Raw genomic sequence first — 21,914 nt, forward strand, 5'->3', positions numbered from 1 at the left:
AGGCTGTCGGCTGGGGGTTCACGTTGGAAGCTGCTGGACTCTGCTGTCACGACTCTCCTCCTCCTCCTTTTTGCTGCCACTGAAGCCACGAGCAGCTGCGTGGGGCTGGGGTGATGCACAAGCACGCCCCGCGAGCCCCCGCTGAGCTCGCTGCTCCCTCAGAACAGACCCCCCTCAGCGCCAAGGAACCTGCCCGAAAATCCTCCTCCCAAAACCACCCCGGTCACCTGTGTCGTGTCGGGACATGGCGTGTGCCCAACCACCAGCTTCCAGGTGAGAGGAGAAACCCCTCCCAGACCTACCCCCCGAGGGCCGAGAGCTGCTCCCTCCCCTCTCGCAGCGGTTCCTGGGACTCACATTTCCATCATGGCCCTGAGATGAGCATCTGGAGTGGCTGTGCCTCATTAATCTTGGACACAGGGAAATGAGTACTGCTAATGAGCCGCTCGGGCACCTCTCCAAGCTCTGGCACATCAGGATGCAGCGCGGGAAGCAGGACACGCCGCGGGGGGAGAGAAGAGCCCCCTTGGATAGCAGAGGATTAAGGGAATGCTAACGTCCATGGCCGGCCAGGAGTCACAAACACAAGCTGCAATGGCCAATTACCATTGTATTCAATTACTGCCGCCTGCAATTCTGACATTAACAATGTCAAGCTTTTTAAACAGCTTCTTTTTTCTTTAAATTAGCCTTGCTATAGGCTGTTCTAACATCATATCTGTAACAGCTGGTCTTTTTGTAACTTCTTTGATAGTTCTGGAGCTGCGTTATCCCCGCCTTGCCACGTTTACATGCTCTGCTTTGGGGGGGGGGGGGGGGGGGAATGAACCCAACCCCAAAACCCAACAACTGTGTGCGATTATTTTTCTTAATTGTTTCTACTTTTTTTTTTTAATATAAAGTTAACTTGTGCCTGGCGATGACAGCGCTGGAGCCGCGGATCCTCCGTTTCACAACCGGGGGAGGCGAGGGCCGGGGCGCCGCTGCCCATTGTACCCTGACACCGGAGGGCACGGAGGGGAGTCAGCATCTGCGGCTCTGGGCACCGTCACGGAGGTTGCCAGCAGCGGGAACAGCGTGGGACAGGGCCGGGGCCGGTGGGAACAGGGCTGGCCACATGTGGGGTGCCGGGAACGGCACCGGTGTGAACCCCGGCCACCTGCCAGAGTTCACAGAATCCCAGAATCATCTCGGTTGGAAAAGCCCTTGAAGCTCCTCCAGTCCAACCATGAACCTCACCCTGACCATTCTCAACTCTACCAGATCCCTCAGTGCTGGGTCAACCTGACTTAAACACCTCCAACACCACTGGAAAGCCCATGCCCGTGCCAGGACCTCAGCTTCCCCAGACCACCCCTCGTTGGGGTTTGTTTTCCCATTAATTTTCCCCCAGCTGTGCCGTGCATGATGCCACTTTGCACCCCGGCTTGTCACCCCAGCACTGTGACCACGGCAGAATGGGTGCAGGGGGGGAGGATGTGCCAGGTCCTGGGCAGGGGAACCCCCTCTGCTCCCCAGGAACAGCCTCCCACCCACCTCCCCTGGCCTCACTGGTGAAGTCACTCCTGAGTGACCCAGAAGGAGCAGAAGTCAGAGCTACCTGCTCGCAGCACCTCAGTGACTTCAGGAAGCAGCTCATAGTTTTTAGCACTTTAGTTTTGATTCCCGGTTCTTGGATTAAAGAGATGATCTGAACGCCCCTTCTTTTATAGGAGAAAAAAAAGACCCCTAAAATAACCCCCCTGCCAAGGTATGCAAAACAAGCCTGAGCCACGCACAACTCCCTAAGCGCTCGTCTTTCAAAACCAAGAGAAAACAACAAAAGCGTGACCTCTGTGCGCCCGATACAGCCAAAGCCCAGGTCACAGTCCCACTGCAGTATTGTGTAGTGGCACCCCCCACCCCCCCCGGGGACACCCAGTGCAGAGGCCGGGGGAACAAGCACCTCAACCTGCCCCTGCAACCCCCTTCACCACCCCTCGGTGTGCTGGGCTGCGGGCACACCATTTCCAGGCTCGTTTCTTGGCTAATCTGCTCCTTGCAACCGTGGGCAGAGGCCAAGGAAAAGCCTGGTCTCATCCCAGCAGATGTAACTCTGGCCTTGGAACAAACCCAGGAGGAACAGCCCGTAAATCGTGGTTGGTACCGACACGGGAAGCGTCCCCGGGAACAGCAGCGCTCGCGGCGGCGCAGCGGACACTGGGACTGGGCTTTGGAGACATGCTGGTGTGGCCGTGCGGCTGCATCTATCACCTCGCAAGCAAGACAAAATATAATCACACTAATTAATGTCACAGCTGGACGAACGGAGAGGCCATGCCCACTGCCAATCCCCCTCGCTTCCCACAGCCAGTACCTGCGTGCCTGCATGTGGCAGGTCCCGCCATTCCCCTGCGCCCTCCAGCTGCCCGTGCCCTGCCCAGCGCTGCCTGCAGCCCCATCCCTCACTGCAGCTCCCACTGTGGCCAGTGCAGCTTTGCCACAGTGGCCCCGTGGCCAGCGAGACCCGGACGTGGCCCAGCCGCCTGCCTGCAGCCACCCAGTCCTGTGGCCCCCAGCCTGCTGCAGTAGGTTTTCAATACTGTATCACTGCTGGAAAACATGATTCCCACAAAACAATATTTTTGTTTAATTATCCAACTCCACCTTGGGACAGAGGCGTCCTTCCTCCAAGGGAGGATGATGGGGCAGAAGTGCTCTGCTCGCTGCTGCCCCCAGACCCCAGCTCTCGCTCCAGCATATGTGAGGTCAGCGGTGTGTTCAGTCCCCCCCCAACCCCACACTCCGGGTCTGTCCCCTCTATTTGCCCTGTGATTTCTTCTGGCAGTGACTACCCGCGCTTGGACAGTGTCTAGTACAATGTGGCCCCAATCTTGGTGGGCTGCCTGCAGGCGCTGCTGTAAAACAAATGTATTGAATCCAAACAAAATGCACATGGAGCCTGCTCCTTCTGGAAGCGCCTTGGAAGGAAGGACTGGGCCCCATTGTGCTACAGGCTGCACAACACCAGCAGCAGACAGTCTCTGTCCTGAGAAATGTCTGATGCACACAAGCCCGAGAGCACAGTCAAGGCAGAAAGGACCGGCACTCCCACGCTGAGCAAGAGGGGCAACAGTAAATCCAGACTGCTGCTTTATGCTCTCCTTTCAAGAAGGGTTTTGGCTGGGGTTTAGAGAGGAGAAGCCCAGCTCGCCGGGAAGGCGAGGTCAGGACGGGAGCGTGAAGGTATGTGTGGGAAGGGGACAGACACCGGGAGAGCTGGGACAAACTGCCGGTGGCCAAGGAGCGAGTGGCTCCTCCTCCGCATCTGGAGGGCTTCGTCCTTCTCCATCGCCCCTGTGATGCCGCGTGGCCGGGGCCCGAGGGGGAAGGTGTCCCAGGGCTGGAGGGGAGGCCTGGCCATGCTCCCCCTCCCTGGAGCCCTGACCCTGCCAGCTCGTGAGGGCTCTGGACACCAGCACAGGCACTGCAGCCTCAGCCGAGGGGTGGGAAACGCCGAAGCAGATGGGCATCGCCCGGCCCAGACACACCAAACCAGACCAGCCGCTGTCCAGCCCTGCAGGTCAGCCGCAGAGGAACAGGGAGAGGGGACGGCTGGGTCACCCAGCCATCGCTCGCTAGGGCAGTGCACAGTGCTCCCTCCCAAAAGCACCCCAGGACGCATCTCGGCAGATCCCCGGAGCCCCCCAGGGCTCCGGCATCCAGCTCACCTTCCACGCCTGGGCCCAGGAGCCTGGTGCCCCATGCTCGCGGCCAGGCTGCACCCCCACGCTGGGACTAAGCCTTCGGCCTCCCAGCGAAGCTCCTGACACATGTTTTTGTGGGAAAGCCGGCGGGACGCAGATGAGGCAGAGCCCTGTCAACATGGGGAGAGTTTCTGCACCGGCCCCCGGCAGAGTGGGGTCAGGAGGGTGGGATACACTTGAGGAGGGGGTCAAGGCAGCAAAAAAACCAGAATAACCCAGTAATAAAGGCTGAGCGACTCCAGTTACCCACCTACAGTCTGTCATAAGGGTTACAAGACAACAGTGAGAAATGAAATGTCCCCCGAGCAGCCAGCCCGAGGCCATGGGAGGCTCGAGCAGCTCCAGTGACGCAGATGCTGGCTGCAGGGGTAACCCAGTAACGGCTGCTCAGCAGCCCCCCCAGCCACGGGCCTGCCTGGCAGAGTGGGCCAAAGGAAGAAAGAATGCCAAGAGCTGACGAGAGCAGAAAGAAGAGCAGCAGAAGGGAAGAAAAAGCCAAGCAGAGGCTGGCAGAGCAGCATTTAGCTCCAGCGTGGCACTTCTTTAAGCAGCTCTAACTGAACCACAGCTCAGCTACGAAAAAAAGAAAATAGACCACGTGGACAGGCTGGGGGAAGCATCCCGTCCTGAGAGTCGGGCCGCAGGGAGAGGGAATCCAGAAGACCGTTAACCAGCATCCTGAAAATAATTCCTGGGGGTTTCAGAGCACTGGGGAAGGTGGGAGGGTGGCTAGCCCCCCCGGTGAGGCTGCAGGTAACCAGTGGGTTAGTTAACAGCCTAGTCTATCAGCCACGTTAGTTAAAAAGTAATTAAAGAGTGTTATGAAGCTGAAGATGAACACAATCAAGTTGGGACAGAGGGAAAGTCAGGTCCCTGCAATCTATTAGCATCGCTTGAGGAATTCACTCCCATTAGATACTGCTGCAGCCAGGAGCTTAGCAGGATTCAAAAGCAGATTAAACATTTATACAGATAATGAGAACATCCTGTTACATTAGATAGGATATAAAAAAATAAAGGCTAGACACTTCAGTGCCACGAGCCATAAATTACCCACCAGCTGATGGGGGCGAGGAAGAAGTTTCTCCGGCGGGTCGGGTGCATTTACCTTCCAAGGAAGCGGTGAGGCCGAAGCATCGTTTTCAGGGGGGTGTGAGTGCCCGGCCCAGCCTGGGCTACACTGGGGTGTCACGACAGGGCGGCTCTCAGACCCCCTGCACGTGCAAGGGCCCGATCCTGCACACTGCCGGGAGCCCCTTGTTCTCTCTGAAGTGCTAGAAGGGTGCAGAGCGTCCCGTGAGGTCCCGTTTCGTCCCAACGGGAACACGACACGGCACAGGGTCTCCAGCGACCCCGCACTGTGCTCAGGGCACCTCACAGAAAGGGGGGAGCAGCAGGATCTGGCCCGTCCCAGCTCCCCCATGCAGCAGGGAGATGGGAGCGTCCCGCGTCGGCAGTGCCAGGCACCTCTTGGGGTCAAAGGAGGCACAGCCCCTGACACCAGTGCTGAGCGGCTGCAAGGGCCTGTTACACTTAACTTGTGTGCGGAGGTCCCTTAAACTAAAGGCAAATGCAGCAAAATATGATTTCCTAGATGCTTATCACCACTCCTGGCAGCTCCTACTGATGGAGACAAAAGGACTGGACATGGCTCGTGTCAGATCTGATTGCTGAAGCCTCTTTTTTTATCCCCAGCTGAACACCACTTGCAGAAATCTCCTGCTTCCTTCCAGCTGGGGCCTTAACGCACCCGGGGCGGTGGGGAAAAACCCAGGATAGCTCTGGTGAGCAGCAGGCAGCTGCTCCTGGCCGGCATCTCTCCTCTGCAGGCAAGCGAGCCTCAATGGACACGCTCCTTGGGGAAGCCCCATCCCTGCTGCTCTCCAGCGAGCCCAGGCCAGGCTGGGGCTCCCCTCTCCTCTCTGTAAAGCTGCCACGAAGGCAGCAGCACGTCTGCTCCATCCCCTTGGGCCAGCCCTGCCCATGGGCTACCTCCCCCTCCCAGGCCAGGAGCCAAAATGCGGGCAAGCCCTAGGGGCTCTCCCTGGCCGCTGCTGCCTGCCAGACCCCTTGAAAAGAGCCAGCACCCAGAGCCTGGCACCCTGGCACCCCCAGTGCGAACGGGTGTGGGAGGGAAGGCAGCAGGTTGTAGGCAGGGTGCTGCAAGACAAGGGGGTGAGCGAAGGGGTCGGCATCTTTGGTAACACTAATACACTGAGACTCAAACTTCCCAAGCACAGCGTGAAGTTAATTATCCTCTGCGGAGTGGAAGCGCTTCCCCTGCATTTACATGAGCAAGAACTGTCCAGAGAGCTGCCCCGTGCCCTGGGCAAATCGCTGCCCTGGGACCGTGCTCCGAGCCAGCCCTCCGTCCCGCAGCTACTGCTGTTCCCCCACAATCTCATTTTAACAGGAGAGCAACAAACGACGATGAAAAACCAACACAACGTCGCAAATAAAATGCTGCTCTTGCATACATATGCAGGACACTGCTTCGCCAGCCACGCCGCAGAGGTAATGGGGGGAACACCGGGCAAAGTTCATAAGCAGCGCTGAGCCAAACACCTTGGTTTTTGCAAGCACCTCCTCGGGTTTATTTTCCACGAGCCCGACGCTCCAAGTCCCCCGGCTCTGACAGCTGGGAGGTTGGCTTTGTGGGCACGGGGCAGGGAAGAGAAATGGTCTCACGGGGCCGTTACAGCGAGCCAAATAACTTAGGGGTGGGCAGAGCCAAATCACGCACCTCAAATTCCCCTAGAAACTAAGCAGCAGGCAGCGAAAATCAACAGGACTTCGGCATTGCACATGCCCTGCCTGCATGAGCGCCCCTGCACAGGCAGGAAGATGTGCTCCCTGGATACAGAGATTCCCAATCCTCACCAGTCCCGCGGGAAGCAGGGCCGGGCTGTGGGGGATGATGGATGCCCTGGACAGGTTACAAAATATTACCAAAGACAAACAGCATTTCTACAGATGGCGTTTCTGCTAGCAGCCGTGCCCTGAAGAACCCCAGGGATCAAATAAGGATCTGGAGAGCCCATCCAGGAGCAAAAAACCTCCCCACCAACAACATGAGGCAGCCAGCAAAACACGCAGAGCTCCTCCGCCCCAGCAACACCTCTCCCACCCATGTCTGCTCCGGCCCAGCAGCCTGAGCCCGAGCAATTGGGGTGCCTGGACACCTCAGAGACCTTAGAGAAGGAGGTGGGAGTGGGGAACACAGAGAATATCTCAAACATACCCTCGGAGAGCTCTGTAAACTGCACCAGCACACCCAAACAGCCCCTCTCCCCGTGCTGGGGGCTGCAGAGCCCTTAGCACCAGCCCACACGTGGCAGGGTGAGAGCAGCTGCTGCTTCTGAAATAATCATCACCAATACCCGCCCCTGCTCGCCACAGGCTCAGCCAGGGCTGCCTGCCTGCCCCTCCTGCCCAGCCAGAGCTGCCAGAACCTGCCTGCACCTCCTGCCCAGCCAGGGCTCAAGGAGCCAGGACACACAAGGGAGGAGGAGGTGGTTGGGGGGGAGGATTTCTCCCCACCTCCAGGAGCATTTCCCACCCTGGATTGCAGAGGCAGGTCTGTGCAGCGGGCGAGCTGCCGGAGCAGTGGGGGGGTAACGTGGCTGCCCAGGAATGTTCTGGTTAAAGGTTGGTTTTTTGGTTTTTTTTTACCCTTTCTTTGAAAATGCCAGTTCTTGGAAGCTGAAGCATCTCATGGGAAGACCATAGCTCGGAGATGTGTCCCTGGGCTGGAATGGGAATTCTAGGGAAAGCAGGTGGAAGAACCCCCACTGGGGGTGTCTGGGGTGGGATGAGGAGGTTTCCCTGGGATCTGCCCCCACCCCTCCTCAGCAGCCACCAGAACCAAGGGCTTTGGGGATGACGCTGGAGACCCTGTTATGAGGAATAAACGATCCAGAGCAGAGCTTCCACCTAACCTCGGGCTGGTGGTAGTTGCTTTGTATCCTCGAGCATGAGGACTTGCCTCCTTTTACAGCTTTCTTCTTGGTTATGGGGTCGTTCCTACTCCCTACCATCCAGCTCCATGGAAGATGGCACAAGAACAGGAGCAGGTCAGGGAGAGAGCCTGGTCTGGAGGGGCCTGAACTTTGCACTCTTACAACATTAAACACAAAAATGCAGCTCTTGCTCCCCCCCGCGCTGGCCAGTCCCCACCACCCTTCCCAAACTGTGTCTGCTCAGAAAATCCTGAGAAAATCTCTGCTCATCTCCTCTCCCTCTGCAACAACCAGCAGCAGAGAATGCTGGGGACCGATGCACCAGGCTCCTCGTCCCGGGGAAATGCACAGCCCTGGACAGGAGAGCCCCTGTCCCCCGCCTCCAGCTCCCCTCGCTGCCCCTCCGCAGGCTCCATCCGCCAGCAGCACTGCAGAAGCCACCGTGCAGAGATAAGATGTCAGCCGAGATGCCAAACACGTGTCTCTTTTACTCCCGAGGGGATGATGAGCAGGGCAGGCAGCGTTTCCTCCTCCTCCAGCCGGGACCAGGAGCACTGGGAGGATGCACATGCAGGCAGGGCTCTGGAAAGCCCAAAACTTGCCAAGTGACACCGTTTCACGCGGCCTTTTTTAACACAAGGGCCACATCAGCTGATTTTGGGGGAGCTCACACTGGCTGTGCGTGCACCCAGCGCTTCGACACTCCAGGAACAAGGCTGGGAGAGAGGGCCCGGGGAGAAGCCGAGAGCAAAAGCCAAGGCCAAAACGGTGGAGCCTCCCCAGGGCAGGCAGCTGCCCGCTCTGCCCATGGGAGCTGGGGCCGCAGGCAGCGTGGACAGATGGCTACTTCTCGCCCAAGCGGCCTCCGTGTCTCATTCACAGATTTGCTGTCCCTGAGTCATTGCCCTTCAAATGACAGCGGAGCTGAGCTTCCTCTGCGAGGAGCCAGGCATGAGCCGCATCCTAATGGCATCCCGGTGACAGCGGGAATAGCCCCTGGCAGCCAGGTATAGCCTGTGCTCCTGCCTCTGCTGCCTGCCTGCCTGCTGCCTCCCACCCTGGAGCCGGGCAGCAGAGAAAAAACCCCATGGGGAATCTGTGGGGTCAGGCCGTGGGGGTGTTTCGACGAGCCCCGCTTTCTCCTGGTCTCTGCCGAGGCTCGGAGAGGCCAGGCTATGCACGACACCCACTGCACACAAAATGCTCCTTTCCCAGTACAAAAAACGCCTGTCCCCAGACAGGGACCTCGTGAAACCCTTTGCCTGGGCAGGTCCTGCGTGTCCTGGGTTCAAGTAGACACTGTGTGCATCCTCGTCCAGCTCTCGGTGCTCAGATGGGGGGAAGGTGCTGCCTCCTCTCCCCCAGGTGACACCGGCAGGTCCCTTTGTCCGTGGGGACAGAGCGTATCGCTGGTATGAAAAGCAGCATTGCAAACCTGTCCCTGATCTGAGCCACCCCAGGCAGCCCGTGACAATGGCATGTGTCCAGCAAAAAAGGGAATGAGGAGGGGGGCTGCGCGTGGGTCATTTCACCAGGTCACACCTTCTGCTGATGCTGCCGCAGACGCCGTGGAGCTCACCCGCTCCCGGACGCTTTCTACAGAGCCATGGCCAGCTGCTGAAGGATTCCTCTGCTGCCGGAGCCCAGCTCGCTGCTCCGAGGAGCTCGTTCCACCCCGCCGGCGAAGCCCCCACGCACATCCCGCTCCCAGGGACAAACCCGGGCTCGCGGGCAGCCGGCGGCAGCGGGCACAGCCGGGAGCGCACGGGCGCAGAAACAGGCGCTGGCGCCTGCGTCACTTGTAGCTACTCAGTGACAGTTTGATGGAGACAGATCTCTCACCCTCCCTCGCGCTTTCCCCTGCACCATTTGCCGACCTGCCTGTTGCTGCACGGAGACTCGCTGCCTTTATAAACCTCTATTTTTTTATTTTTTTTTCCCCTTAAGCACCACCGACAGACGTTAACAGGCAAGGACTAACAGCCAGCCAACCAGCCCAAAGCAGGCAGCCAAACACCACTGCAACCCGTGGTAACAACCCCGCCCTGTTCATGCCACCCCCCAAAACCCCAGCTAAGCACTGGGGGGGGCAGCACCCCACGGCTGCTTCGCCCCACAGCAACCCACCCCCAGGCACCTCGAGATGCCTCAACCCCAAACAAAGCTCAGGACTGTCTAAGCACCGGCTCAGCATCCCCCTTCCCTCCCAGCTCGCAGCGCTCCCACGCGTCCACGCATTTCAGACACCTTGATGCTTTTTTTCTTTTTTTTAACAGCGCAAACTCCTTTCATCAGCCTGTTTTTGGTTCTGTCTTCCCCATCTTTGATCTCCGTTCTCACGGCGGCACCCGACACGAGGCGCAGTCATTGGGCCGTGCCAGGGGCTGTGGCTGCCACAACTGTACGCCTCAACACCCACATTCCTTGCGTTCAAATTCTTTATCCAACTTAATCGCATCTTTGTGCGGGGCTGCAAAAAATTACCTTTGCTTACACGGAATTGGTGTGCAACGCGGAGCTGCGTGCTTGGCTAAGCTCGTGCATGTGGTCCTGCTAACGCTGCCAAGTGACGCACTGATCCGCTGGAATTACTCTGGAATTCACTCTGGAACTTTTTTGCACCTCATGAAATGCCAGTAAAGCTCCACCTCACCGGCCAGGCTTGTTCCCAAGGAAAAAGCTCCAGGTGCAGACACCAGAGCTGCCCAGGAGCAGCCTCTCCCCTCCCCGGTGCCGCTCTCACGGTGCAGCACCCACAAGCCCGTTAATGCGGCAAGCGGGGACCAGGCCCCGGGTGCAGCTTTGCAGTCAGTGGATTCTCTGGAAGCCACAATATTAATGTAACCCCACATTTTTTTGTTAAAAAAACACCAAAAAAGCACAAGATTTTGGTGAAACTGCTTTTGCTGCAGGTCTCAAGGAACCTCCCCTCTGCGTGCGGGTCTCTGTGCAAGCAGCCCTCCAGGCTCGGAGCCAGAGTGCACCAGGTTGAGCAGCATTTTGGATAAGCCCAGCCCAGCCAAACTCAACTCGAGCTGCTTTTGTGAAGGTGAAACACTGCTTTGGTTCCCCAAAGAGGCACCAGGATGCCCCCAGGACGTGGCCCTCCCAAAGCTCCCAGCCCTGGCGGGGTTGTTTTTTCCAGAGGATGCTCTGCAGGGAGGGATGCTCGGCTGAGACACCAATCACTGACGCTATTTCTGGCTAAACAAGAGCAAGAAAACAGGACCCTGGAGGGTGTTGAACCCAGGCACTGCAGATTTGCTCCCCAGCTGCTCGGTGCAGGCTGTGCCAGCCACGATTCTGCGGCACCTGACAGCAGGGACCAGCCCCCATCTCTCACCGCATCGCCCGCACACCCACAGCGGGGAAACACCGGCACCTCGCGAAAAGCCTCGGGAGTGAAATCCTGTCCTGCCAGGCTCCCCCAGATGGGCTCTCTGGTGGGTAACGGGGAAACCAGAGGTGCAGGAACACCCCCGGCCAGCGCCACGGCAGGATTCAACAGCCACTGGCCCAGGCGTGCAGAGAAACCCTGGTAATCTAATAGAATTTGAGACGCTACAGGTCCTGTCCAGCCTCGCCTTCCCACCAGCGCTCTGTTCCCAGCCCCGGCCCTGCAGCTCCTGGCTGTCAGTCCTTCTCTCTCCACAGCTTTGTTTCCTGCAACCTAATGAGTCCTTAATTCAGCAGGCTTTGTCCCATAGATCTTGATTTGCCCTAGTACTGGCGGGAGCGTGCACTTTTCGGAGAGCTCTCCGTAGCGGCTGTTGGTGGGGGAGGCAGCATGCAGGGCTCTGCCTTTAGAGAAACAAACCTCTGCTCTGGCGGTGGCTGAGCTGGAGCCACGCTGCCTTTTGCCTGTTCAGAAAGACGGGAAAAAAGGCACAAACCAGCCACAAGCACCCCGCAGGGCATCACTTTGGAGGGACGGGGATTTCTTCCTGCGCTGAGTCCCGCAAAGCCAGCGGCTGGCGTGCTGCGGGGAGGGACATGAGGGACGGCCAGCAACAACACCCACGTCCCCCGGCCGTGACCTCCTGGACCCCTTTGGGAGGATGCGACCAATGTGTCACCGCAACACGAAGTTCACCGTGTCCTGCAGCGACAACGGGTACAAATTGCGCAGGAATAGGGGAGAGGGAGGTGGCAGGCAGCTGCTCCCAACTCATTTAATGAATTTTCCCTCTTACAGGCAGAAAAACCCAAGTACTTCCCGTCTCTTTTATGCACATCGCCGCTAAGTAGCACCATGACCCCAGCAGCTGGCACTCAGGTCTTCTCCACCACATTTCAGGAGACAGATGGACCTTGTGGACTTGCTTTGTCCTCCCCCTCCCCTGCTCGCACGGTGCCGGGACCCTTCCCGTGAGGGGCTGTGAGCACCAGCCTCCCCAAAACCCCAGCAAAGGGAAAACACAAACAAACAATAAACCCGAGGAACATATTTTCACGTTTCGCTGTCTCTCAGCCATAGGGATTTTTGGTGTTAGTTGTAGGAGTAATAAGTGAAACATTTTCAGAGTGTGATTTGGAAGCCGATGGTGCTGCACGGGAACAACAACAACGTATGCAGAAAGTGGGATCTGCCCGGGAATTATTTCTGAGCAGAAAATAAAAAGGCCTAGGAGAGTATTACAGCAATGAGTAATCTAAGCAGCTGAATTACACAGAGACCCCACCATTTCATGGTATTTCTGTCTCCCGCAGCTCCTGGGGAGGTTTCCAGCTTTCCCTGGGTGCTCCCCCAAGCTCTGGGCACAGATGGATCTGGGGTTTGGATACTGGGGATGCTGCTCACCCCCCCCCCCCGCAGCAGCCACCTCTCCCCCACCGAACGCAGCTCCCCGAAACCAGAGGCAGCCCTCAGGGTGATTTATTAACAGGAACGACGTGCGTCTCCTCAAACCCACCCGCTCAGCCAAGTTTTTAACTCAGGGTCAAACCTGCTGCCCTAAGAAGGAACCGGCTGCTCCGGTGGGGCTGTTGTTGTTTTAAAGCAGACGCAACAAAAAGCCAAAATCACGGGGGCGATTCGGCTGCCGAAGAGCTGCGTGTGTGCTCTTTATTGAGCCGCACTGCTCCTCGGGGACAGAATTACGGGGGGATGCGTGGCTCTGCAGAGGGAGGCTGCGCGCAGGTGAGCTGGAGCCGCTTTGTTTCCCCGCCTTGTTTTTCCAGCCGCTATTATGGAACAGGAAGGAGGCAAACGGGAGGCAGCACTAACCCCCAGCACTAACCTCCCACAGCGAGCACAGTCCCCTGCCCCCACATACTCACCCAGAAATATTATTTAAATCCTGTTTACCCAGCTACAGGGCTCTCTGCAGCCAGACAGTCCTGATACAAGGGTTTTGCAGGAGCCTCTCCTGCTGGCTGAGCTATTATATTTTCCTCCGCTCCTCTTCTATTTTGCTGTCATTTGCTCTCACAGAATGGTTTGGGCTGGAAGGGACCTTAAAGATCATCTAGTTCCAACCATCGAGCGGTAGCTCGCTGCTGTTGCTGACAAGCGGGTATTATTCAGCATCTGGATACGAATTACAAATTCAGACTGCTTTAAAAATCCCGCCAGCCAGATTTTTCCAAGGCAACAAGTAACCGCAGCCCCTGCTGAAGTCCAGGGGACTCAAAATCAGGCCAAAACTCACTTGTCACCACACCGCTGGCGGAGTTTGGCGTTTGCCTTATTTTGCAGATGGGGGACAGCCACCGGGAGGGCACCGCAGCTGTGAAAGCCTAAAGTAAAGCACCTAAAAACGCACTGAAACACCTTAAATAAGCAGCCTGATTTTCACAACGAGCCGGAGCTGTGAGGGTGAGGGCCAGCACATGCAGACTTGGGCACACGCGCTGGAAACATCCCGGTGGGTGGCCCAGGTGAGCGCGTCCAGGTGGGTCCCACTGCTCGCACCCTCCTGTTGCTTGTCAAACGCCGCCCGTGAAACCGCAAAGCCGGTGCCCCAAGGACGTGACCGTCGGCGTGAGACGGGGCAGGCGGGGAGGGATGTGTCTCCCTGCTGCTACCTTCAGCCCTGCATCTTCTAAGCTCGCTTCCTGCTTTCTCCTCGAGGATTCTAAGACCAGGAACAATTAAGAAGACTCATCTAAGCGCGGCTCTGCCTCTAGATGCTTCACAGTCCATGGGAACATCTCCTTGCCCAAGACCCAAAGGTAATGACTATTTTTTTATCTTTCTTGGCTGTTTCACTCCAGGTTTCTATAAAAGCAAGTCAGACTCAGCAGGGCTGGACGCTAAGTCTGAGGCGAGGGCGTCCGTGCACGCTGCAGGAGACAGCATGGGAAGACCCCAGTCCTGCTGGGCCCCCGGGAGTGGGAGCAGCGCAGTGCCAGATCCCTTCATCCCCCATGGAAGCGGAGCAGCAGGACCAAACCCCTGGGTGCAGGCTGAATACTACATCACTTGGAAACCGCAGGGGGAATTTGGGCAAGCAGATTGTAATTACCTGGCCTGGCACCAGCCCAGAACGCCAGCACTAGCTCTTTTCCAAAACCAGCTCCTCAACATGAGGGCACGAGAGCGGCGGCCGGGATCTCGCCGTTGTGCCCTTGATGAAAGACAGAACCTCAGTGCCCCCGACGCTGCGCCCCGGTGCTGCTCCCCAGGGGACGAGCGCCGCGCTGACAGCCCCCCCGTGCCACTGCTGCAGCACCAAGGGTCCCTCAAAACTCTCCCAGAAGAGCAGTGGCCGAGCCCCGTCCTGTCACCAGGGGCTGCTCTGCCACTGTCCCTCCAGGGACGATGCTGTAACGCACCCCGCCGCCTCTCCCCCGAGACACGGCTCCGAGAAAGGAAAACCAGGTTTAATTATCAAGACCACGACACTTCCTGGAGGGAGCGGGCACAGGTGAGCCGGGCAGCTCGGAGCAGGCGGGGGCCGGTGAGGAAGCAGGGGAGCACCCAGCAGAACCGTGCTGGGGGCTCTGGATGGAGATGCAACCACGGCTCTCACTCTGGAGAGGAGAAAAGCACCGTGCTGAGGCGACCCATTTGCTTTCAGAACAGGGACCGTGCCCTGGCGCTGGGGACGGTCAGGGACGCTGCGGGGGATGCCAAGGGGGAGGCTCATCCCCTGGGGAGAAGGGATGGAAGGGCTGGAAAACTGCTGCTGCGTGCGGGGAAGGGGCTGCGGCACCGTGGTTCATCTCAGGTCACTGCTTGCCTACGCACCTCAGCCGAAGGACGGCCGGGCTGAGCCCCAGCCCCGCGCAGCACCCCTCCACAGCCACAGCAGCCGCTCAGAGACCGCGGTGAGAGGCTCCCACACCCTTCCTAGCTTGGTCTGCGGGCGCAGGGGCTGGTTTGGGAGCGGGGCATGGCTGCGAGGGGACGTGTGAGCACATGCGCGCCCAGGCCGAGCCCAGCTTCTCCCCACTTCTCGGTCCCACCACCCCGTCCTGGCTGTGCCCTGAGGGCTCTAGATGTGTCCCACAGGCTGGGGCTCGGGGGTCAAAGGGTGATCCCCAGCCTGTGGGTAGGAGGGCCACAACACCCTCCTCCAGCCAGGACCCCTGCGTCTCGCGGGGGGCTGCCCCAAGCTCAGCATGTGTGCGTGTTGGGGGGACACACGGGGACCCAGCGCATGCACGCCCAGGCCAAGCCCCGCTTCCCCCCCATTCTCGCTCCCACCACCCCGTCCCGGCTGCCCCCTGAGGGCTCTGGACGCGTCCCACAGGCTGGGGCTCGGGGGGCAAAGGGTGACCCCCAGCCTGCGGGCAGGAGGGCCACAACACCCTCCTCCAGCTGGGACCCCCGTGTCTGGGCATGTGTATGTGTGAGGGGGGAAACCCCCCGAGCAGCCCCCTCCTACCTTGCAGTCTGTCAGGCAGGATCTGACCGAGTAATCTTCCGATTGCAAGTACTTCTCCAGCAAGAGGTCGAACTCCTCGTATTTTTCCTGAGCGTGTTGGTCCAGCCGCTGGTACGCCTGGACGCAGCTGCTACAGGCCTCCCCGCCCAGCGCCCCGGCCGCCGCCACCACCAAATCCACCATCAGGTTGTCCAGGCTGCAGTCCAGACCGTCCGGGCCGGCCATCTCCCGCAGCAGGTCCCAGATCGTGTAGGTATCACAAAAAGAGAGGTTGAAGTTTCTAAAGTAAGCCTGCAGGAAGGTCCTTTTGGAGGAGGGAGAGGCCAAGAAAGGGGCAGCGACGGCGGCGGCGGCGTTGGGGGGCGAGCGGAGGGGCCGCTGCAGGGCGTGTAGCCGGGCGCAGGCCGAGTCCAGGTCCCCGCGGGCGGCGGGGCAGGGGCCGGGGGGCGCGGCGGGGGCCCGGCTGAGGTTCCCGAGCAAGGCCTCGCAGCTCCCGCCCGCCGGTTCTGCCGCCAGCAAGGCCCGCGGCCCGCGGTTCCGCGCCCTCCCGGCTCCGCTCCGCTCCCGCGCCCGCAGCTTGGCCCCGGCGCAGAGCCACAGATGGTCGGAGAGGAGGACGGTGAAGAAGAGGAGGGAGGCCAGCGACAGCCGCCATTTCTGCGCCCGCTCGGGGTCGGCGACCGGTTTGTCGCTGCGGCGCGGCGCGCAGCACACGGCCCCGCCGGCGGCTCCCCCCCGGGGGTACATCCAGGCGCCGCGGATCATGCTGCGGGGACGCGGGGACGGGGGGGGGCCGGCGGCGGCGGCGGCGGGACGCGCCGCGCTGCCGCCGCTGTCACCTGCAACCGCCTCCCCTCAACGCCGCCGCCGCTGCCGCCGCCGCCGCCTCCTCCGCCGCCGCCGCCGCCGCCGCCGCCGCCGCCATGCCCGCGCCCCCGCCTACAGGCCTCCGACCGCGCCTCGGCCCCGCCGCCGCTCCCCGCCCCGGCCCCGCCGCACCGCCCGCCCCCCGGGGGCATAGCCCAGCCCCCCCCCACCCCCCCCCCCCCCTTTCTTCTTCCCTTAACGGCTCTCCCGCCTCCCCGCCGCTCGCCCCAGCTCGCCGGCCCCGCCGCCGCCGGGCCCCATTGCCCTCAGTCTGTCGCCATCTTCGGCCGCGCCGCCAACACCTTGAGGAGCCGCGGCGCCCTGCGCCTGCGCGACCCCCCCCCCCCCTCCCCTCCGCTTCCCGCTCCCCCCCCCCCAATCCCACCCCCCCCCCCGCCGCCCGCCGCCGTTCACCGGCACCGGCGGCGGCAGGTGCCGTGGTGCTGAAGGACAGCTCCGCCCCCCCCAAACGCCACCCCCCCGCCGCTACCGGGGACCGGCCGCGCCGCGCTGCTCCCCCCGGGGCTGCGGGTACCCCCCGGGGATGGAGGGTGGGGGTACCGGTACCCGTGCGGGGCGGGGGGGCTGCGGGTACCCCCGGGGATGGGGCATGTGGGGTATGGGTGCTCCTGCGTGGGGAACGGGAGCGGGTACCCCCCGGGGGGGGGCTACGGGTACCCCTGTGGGGATGAGAGGGCTGCAGGTACCCCCGCAGGGTTGGGGGGGGCTGCGGGTACCCCCACGGGGGAGGGTGGGGGGGGGGTGAGAGGTGACTTGTGACTCCCCAAAACAGCACCTGGGAGAAACGGGCCTGTGAGAAAATAAACGGCCTGAGAGGGAGAGAAGGGATGGGGGGAGTGGGGGACCCCCCCGAGGCGAGGAGTGTCTCACAGACATGCAAGGAACGAAATGGTCATCACGGGGCGATACTGGGGGGTTTGGAGGTGACAAAGCTGCCGGGATAGTGCTGGGGGGGGGGCCCAGGTGAGACAGGACGGTCCAGGTCTGGGGCATCGTGTGAAGTTTCAGGCCCCGCTGTCCCGGGAAGGACCTTCGCTTCGTTATCCGTGAAATGCGCATTAAAGTTGACACCCCTTGCGTGTGCCAACAAAGATTGGCGAGACCACGCTAATTCCGTCACCCTGGGAAGAACCTTACCCCTCCCCAGCCATGGGGTACGCGGGTACGTGGGTCAGCCTAGGGGACAGACCTGGGGAAAACTCTTTATATTGAGGGGGGGCAAGGAGTGAAATAGAGAGAGAAAAAAGAAGACGGATGCATCGCTGACGAACGCGGAGGGGACCAGCACAGGGACCCGGACTAGTGATCTCCATTTCTCCATTTCTCTATTTCTCCATTTCTCTTTTTCTCTATTTCTCTACTTCCTCATTTCTCCATTTCTCCATTTCTCTACTCTCTCTTCTTTCCTTTTCCCCCTTTTCCCTCACCATCGTTAAGTAACACAAGACATACTACATCGCTTGCCATAACTTGTTATACTTGGCCAATTGTCGTCCATCCAATTAGTACATTTGTGGAAAATTAATCCCAGAATCATCTTGGTTGGAAAAGACCTTGAAGATCATCCAGACCAACCGTTCACCTCACACTGACCGTTCTCAACTAAATAAATGTCTGCATGGACTTTGGGACTTGGCTCACCGCTGTCCATTCTGTTGGGGATTTATGAATCTAAGTCACTGGTCTCCCTGGTCTGAGCAGGATGTGACAGGCGGGGGCCACCCCCAGCCACCCCCCTGTGCACCCACACCCCCCTGGGGCACTATGTGTGTTGTCATGGTTGGTGGGGGCTCATCCCGGCCCCATCCCATGGAGGCTGCCAAGGGGAAGGCGCTGGGGTAGCCCTGCTTGGGGCCCGGCCAGTGAAGCCCCTGCACAGAGCTGGGGGGTGTGGGGGGGGTTTGCCGACAGCCAAGGACACGGTGCCCTCAGTGTTCTCCGGGTGATGGGCGGCCCCGGGGCACTCGCTGCCTGCTTGCCCTCAGCCCCGGTAAGAGCCCCCAAATTCCATTCCTGGGCCACCAGGAGAGATTTCAGACCAGGCACCGAGGTGAAGAGGAAGCCACCTTCCAGGGAACATCACTTCTCCGTGTCTCGAACGCCGTTGGCACCCCGTTAGGGGTTTTTGGGGCTGGTTAAGAGACTATTAGCTCACTGGGAGGGAAAAATAAGCAGAGCCCTGTGACGTGAGGTCCTGCTGTAAGCAGAGCAGCAGGCTCCGAGGCTCCTTTTCCATACACGAAGCCGTCCTCACCCTCGGGCACTAACCTGGCTGTGGGAACTGGTTCAAGTGTTCCTATTTCTGGGGTTTTCATCAAGCTCTGTCCCAAAGTGAACCAACTCCACGCCGCTCGGTGCTGCGACAGCCCTTCAGCGGCAGAGGTGCTGGGGCTGGTTGTCCGGGCTCCCTCAGGCTGGCCCGGGTGGGACCCTGCAGGCACGGGGAGTCGCTGGAGGCTTTACCCTTTCTCCTGTTTGAGAGGAGAGGAGAGTGAGCCTGGCGGGAGGGGGGAGCTCACGGTGTTTGTGCACGCCCAGGGGGGCTGTCAGCTCAGCTCTGCTCTAACACGAGCGCAACATGTGGCAATCCCCCTGCCCGCGATACTCCGGATCCCAAATGCCCAGGCCCAGGCCAGCCGATCAAGATTTTGCTTTGCTACAGCCACCACTTGGGTCCCCACTCCTGTTTAAAGCCACCCTCCTCCTCCTCCTCCTCACACAGGGCCCTGCACCACGGGGCGCGGGCCACCGACCCCTCTCCACATCAGCAAAAGCATCTCAGGGGCTGAGCTCCCACCCCTCCGCATGCCCGCAACAAAGAACACCTTAATGATGAAGGCCAACGTGTCTGAGCAGCACATACTCCAACAGTTATCTCTGTGCTGGCTGAGGCACTGAGGTGAGAAAATATCTGGGGTAGAGCCAGGAGAGGTTTTACAGCCGGAACGAACAAATGTTGAACATCACTGAAAGTGATATAAGGAAAAGCGCAACCCGGGGTGGAGACTGAACTCCTCCGAGCCGTGGCACAGACACCTGCGGCTCCCGGAGCACTGGGTAGAGCTCAGGAGGCAGCTTCCCTCTGGCTTTTCCACCCCGTCCCTCCTTGCCCCTCCAGCATGCTGGGGGCTCGGCTGGGAGGAGAGAATCAGCACTAGCATTGCCAGCAGGGACAGGGAAGGGATCTCACCCCTGTGCTCGGCACTGCTGAGGCCGCCCCTCGATGAGTGGGTTCAGTTTTGGGCCCCTCACTCCAAAAAGGCCATTGAATGACTCGAGCGTGTCCAGAGAAGGGCAACGGAGCTGGTGCAGGGTCTGGAGCACAGGTCTGATGGGCAGCGGCTGAGGGAACTGGGGGGGTTTAGTCTGGAGAAGAGGAGGCTGAGGGGAGACCTCATGGCCCTCTACAACTCCCTGAAAGGAGGGTGCAGAGAGGGGGGATGAGTCTCTTGAGCCAAGGAACCAGCACCAGGACGAGGAAATGGCCTCAAGCTGCGCCAGGGCAGGGTCAGACTGGCTCTTAGGAAGTATTTCTTTGCAGAAGGGGTTGTTGGGCGTTGGAATGGGCTGCCCAGGGCAGGGGGGGAGTCCCCATCCCTGGAGGGGTTGAAGAGTCGGGCTGACCCAGCGCTGAGGGATCTGGTGGAGTTGGGAACGGTCAGTGTGAGGTTCATGGTTGGACTGGAAGATCTTCAAGGGCTTTTCCAACCAAGATGATTCTGGGATTCTGTGAGAGGCTGGAATAGCTGGGAGAACCTCCTCTGGTGGGGTTTCCTGGGACTACCAGTGCCTGCACACAGGGTCATACTGAGGGTTGGGACACCGGAGACATTATTCTGGACCGAAATACTGTATTTGCAATGAAACAGTTCTGATACCTCAGGCAGAAATGCCTCACCGCTCCTTCCTGCCGGGAATGGAGCCCCAGCCTGCCTGGCAGAGCTGAGCATCCTGCTTTCTGATGGGAAACCAAGGCACCAGGCTCCAGGTACGTAGGGAAAAATTCACACAGCCTGAGCACACCCAGTACAGGCTCTGGGCACGCTGGCAGGGACCTCGGCTCCCTAAAGCCAGGACCCAGCAGCCTCAGGACTCCCGTTTGGTCTTTCACACTTGTGACGGGCTGTGTGCCCCAGAGCTTTCACCTCCTCACCCTCAGGTCCTGCTCTTCCAACCTGGGGTGGGAGTTAAGTTTTATACTGTGCAAATCCAAAAGGTCTCAGGGAGACAGGCAGGCAGCCAGCAGCACAGTGTGTGGTCAGGCCTAAGAAGACCTGAGATAACAACAGAGCCCCTCGAAGCCTCGCACACCCTGTTTTTTGCTGTCTTTGGCCCTGGCTGCTGCAGGCAGCTCCTTCCCTCCCAGGGCTCTGCGTGCTGGGAGGCTCAGAGCAGGGTGAGGGACAAGTCCCACAGGCCCAGTGGTGGGTTTAGTAGCCTGAGGCTACCTGGCTGCCAGATAAACCCAGCACCTTGGCTTCTCTTTGTCAACAGCACACATCTTCCTTCTGTCATCAGCAGGGAGCTGCTCTTTAAGCCTCTTTCAAGCCTTTTCTCTCCTATTTCCTGCGTATCAGAGCCCCGCTGTTCCCATCTTAGTTCAGCTTTTTCCCCACCCAGAGGACTCTGCTTTCTCCCTGCCCCTGCACTCCTGCTCCTTCCCTGCACTCGGGGCCAGTGGGTACTCGTGGGCAGAATGCAGGCAGAAGGACGGGCAGCAGGGAGGGCACAGGGAAAGCTTTATGGGGAGCCCACCCATGCAGGCACACGCTGTGAGGCTGGGCTCAGCTTCCCTGTGCACTCAGGCCAGGCTTTGCTGCGAGCTCATCGCTCCCATTGCCGTCGGGAACGGTTCTCTGCCATGGAGCCCCCAGCTGCGATGAGGCCGCACAAGCCCTGCCCTGTTTGGAGAAGGGCTCCGTTTCCAGGGCGCAATGCTATTTCCACCTGGGAGTTTCCCCTCGCTGGGAAAACATTAACTGCTCCTCCCACCCCCTGCTCCCGCACTGCAAAAACAGCAGCTTACACATGGCCCTTCACGAGAGAACGGGTTCGTTTGCTCAGCCTTCCTCCAGTGTCTCTCCATTTCTTGCTGCTGCAGGTATTCAAAGGGCAACGTGGTTTTTCGATGTTTTTCTTAACACCAAGAACAAACAGGTGGATGGGCTGGCGCTCACAACCAGGGCTCCTCGGATGGGCTGCTTGGGCAGCTTGGTGCTCAGGAAGCTTCACCTGCGGGGATTTGCAGAGTTTCCGTCATTACCTGATGCTAATCAGCTGGCTGACTAATCAAGCCGCCCCTCGGGTGGGATGAGCCAGCCAGGAAGTCCCCACCAGCACCAGGCCAGTGTTTTCTCACCACATGCTGCGGCTGACAGGGCTTGGCCCGGTCTTTGTGATGGGCTCTTTTATGGGTGAACAGGAGCCAGCAGTGTGCCCAGGTGGCCAAGAAGGCCAATGGTATCCTGGCTTGCATCAGCACTAGCGTT

At 59.7% G+C, this 21,914-nt stretch overlaps 1 protein-coding gene across 1 annotated transcript in view; it reads right to left on the reverse strand.

The window, feature by feature from the left end:
- The window catches only part of NALF2 (NALCN channel auxiliary factor 2), a 30,158-nt gene extending 13,679 nt beyond the window's left edge, over window positions 1-16,479 (reverse strand). The window contains exon 1 of the mRNA XM_074834883.1: window positions 15,538-16,479. Within this exon, the coding sequence (XP_074690984.1) occupies window positions 15,538-16,302 (765 nt within the window). The 5' untranslated portion in view covers window positions 16,303-16,479. The remainder of the gene's footprint in view (window positions 1-15,537) is intronic.
- Window positions 16,480-21,914: the final 5,435 nt, after the last annotated feature.

The sequence above is a fragment of the Strix aluco genome, chromosome 10, assembly GCF_031877795.1.
Source record: "Strix aluco isolate bStrAlu1 chromosome 10, bStrAlu1.hap1, whole genome shotgun sequence".
NCBI lineage: Eukaryota > Metazoa > Chordata > Aves > Strigiformes > Strigidae > Strix > Strix aluco.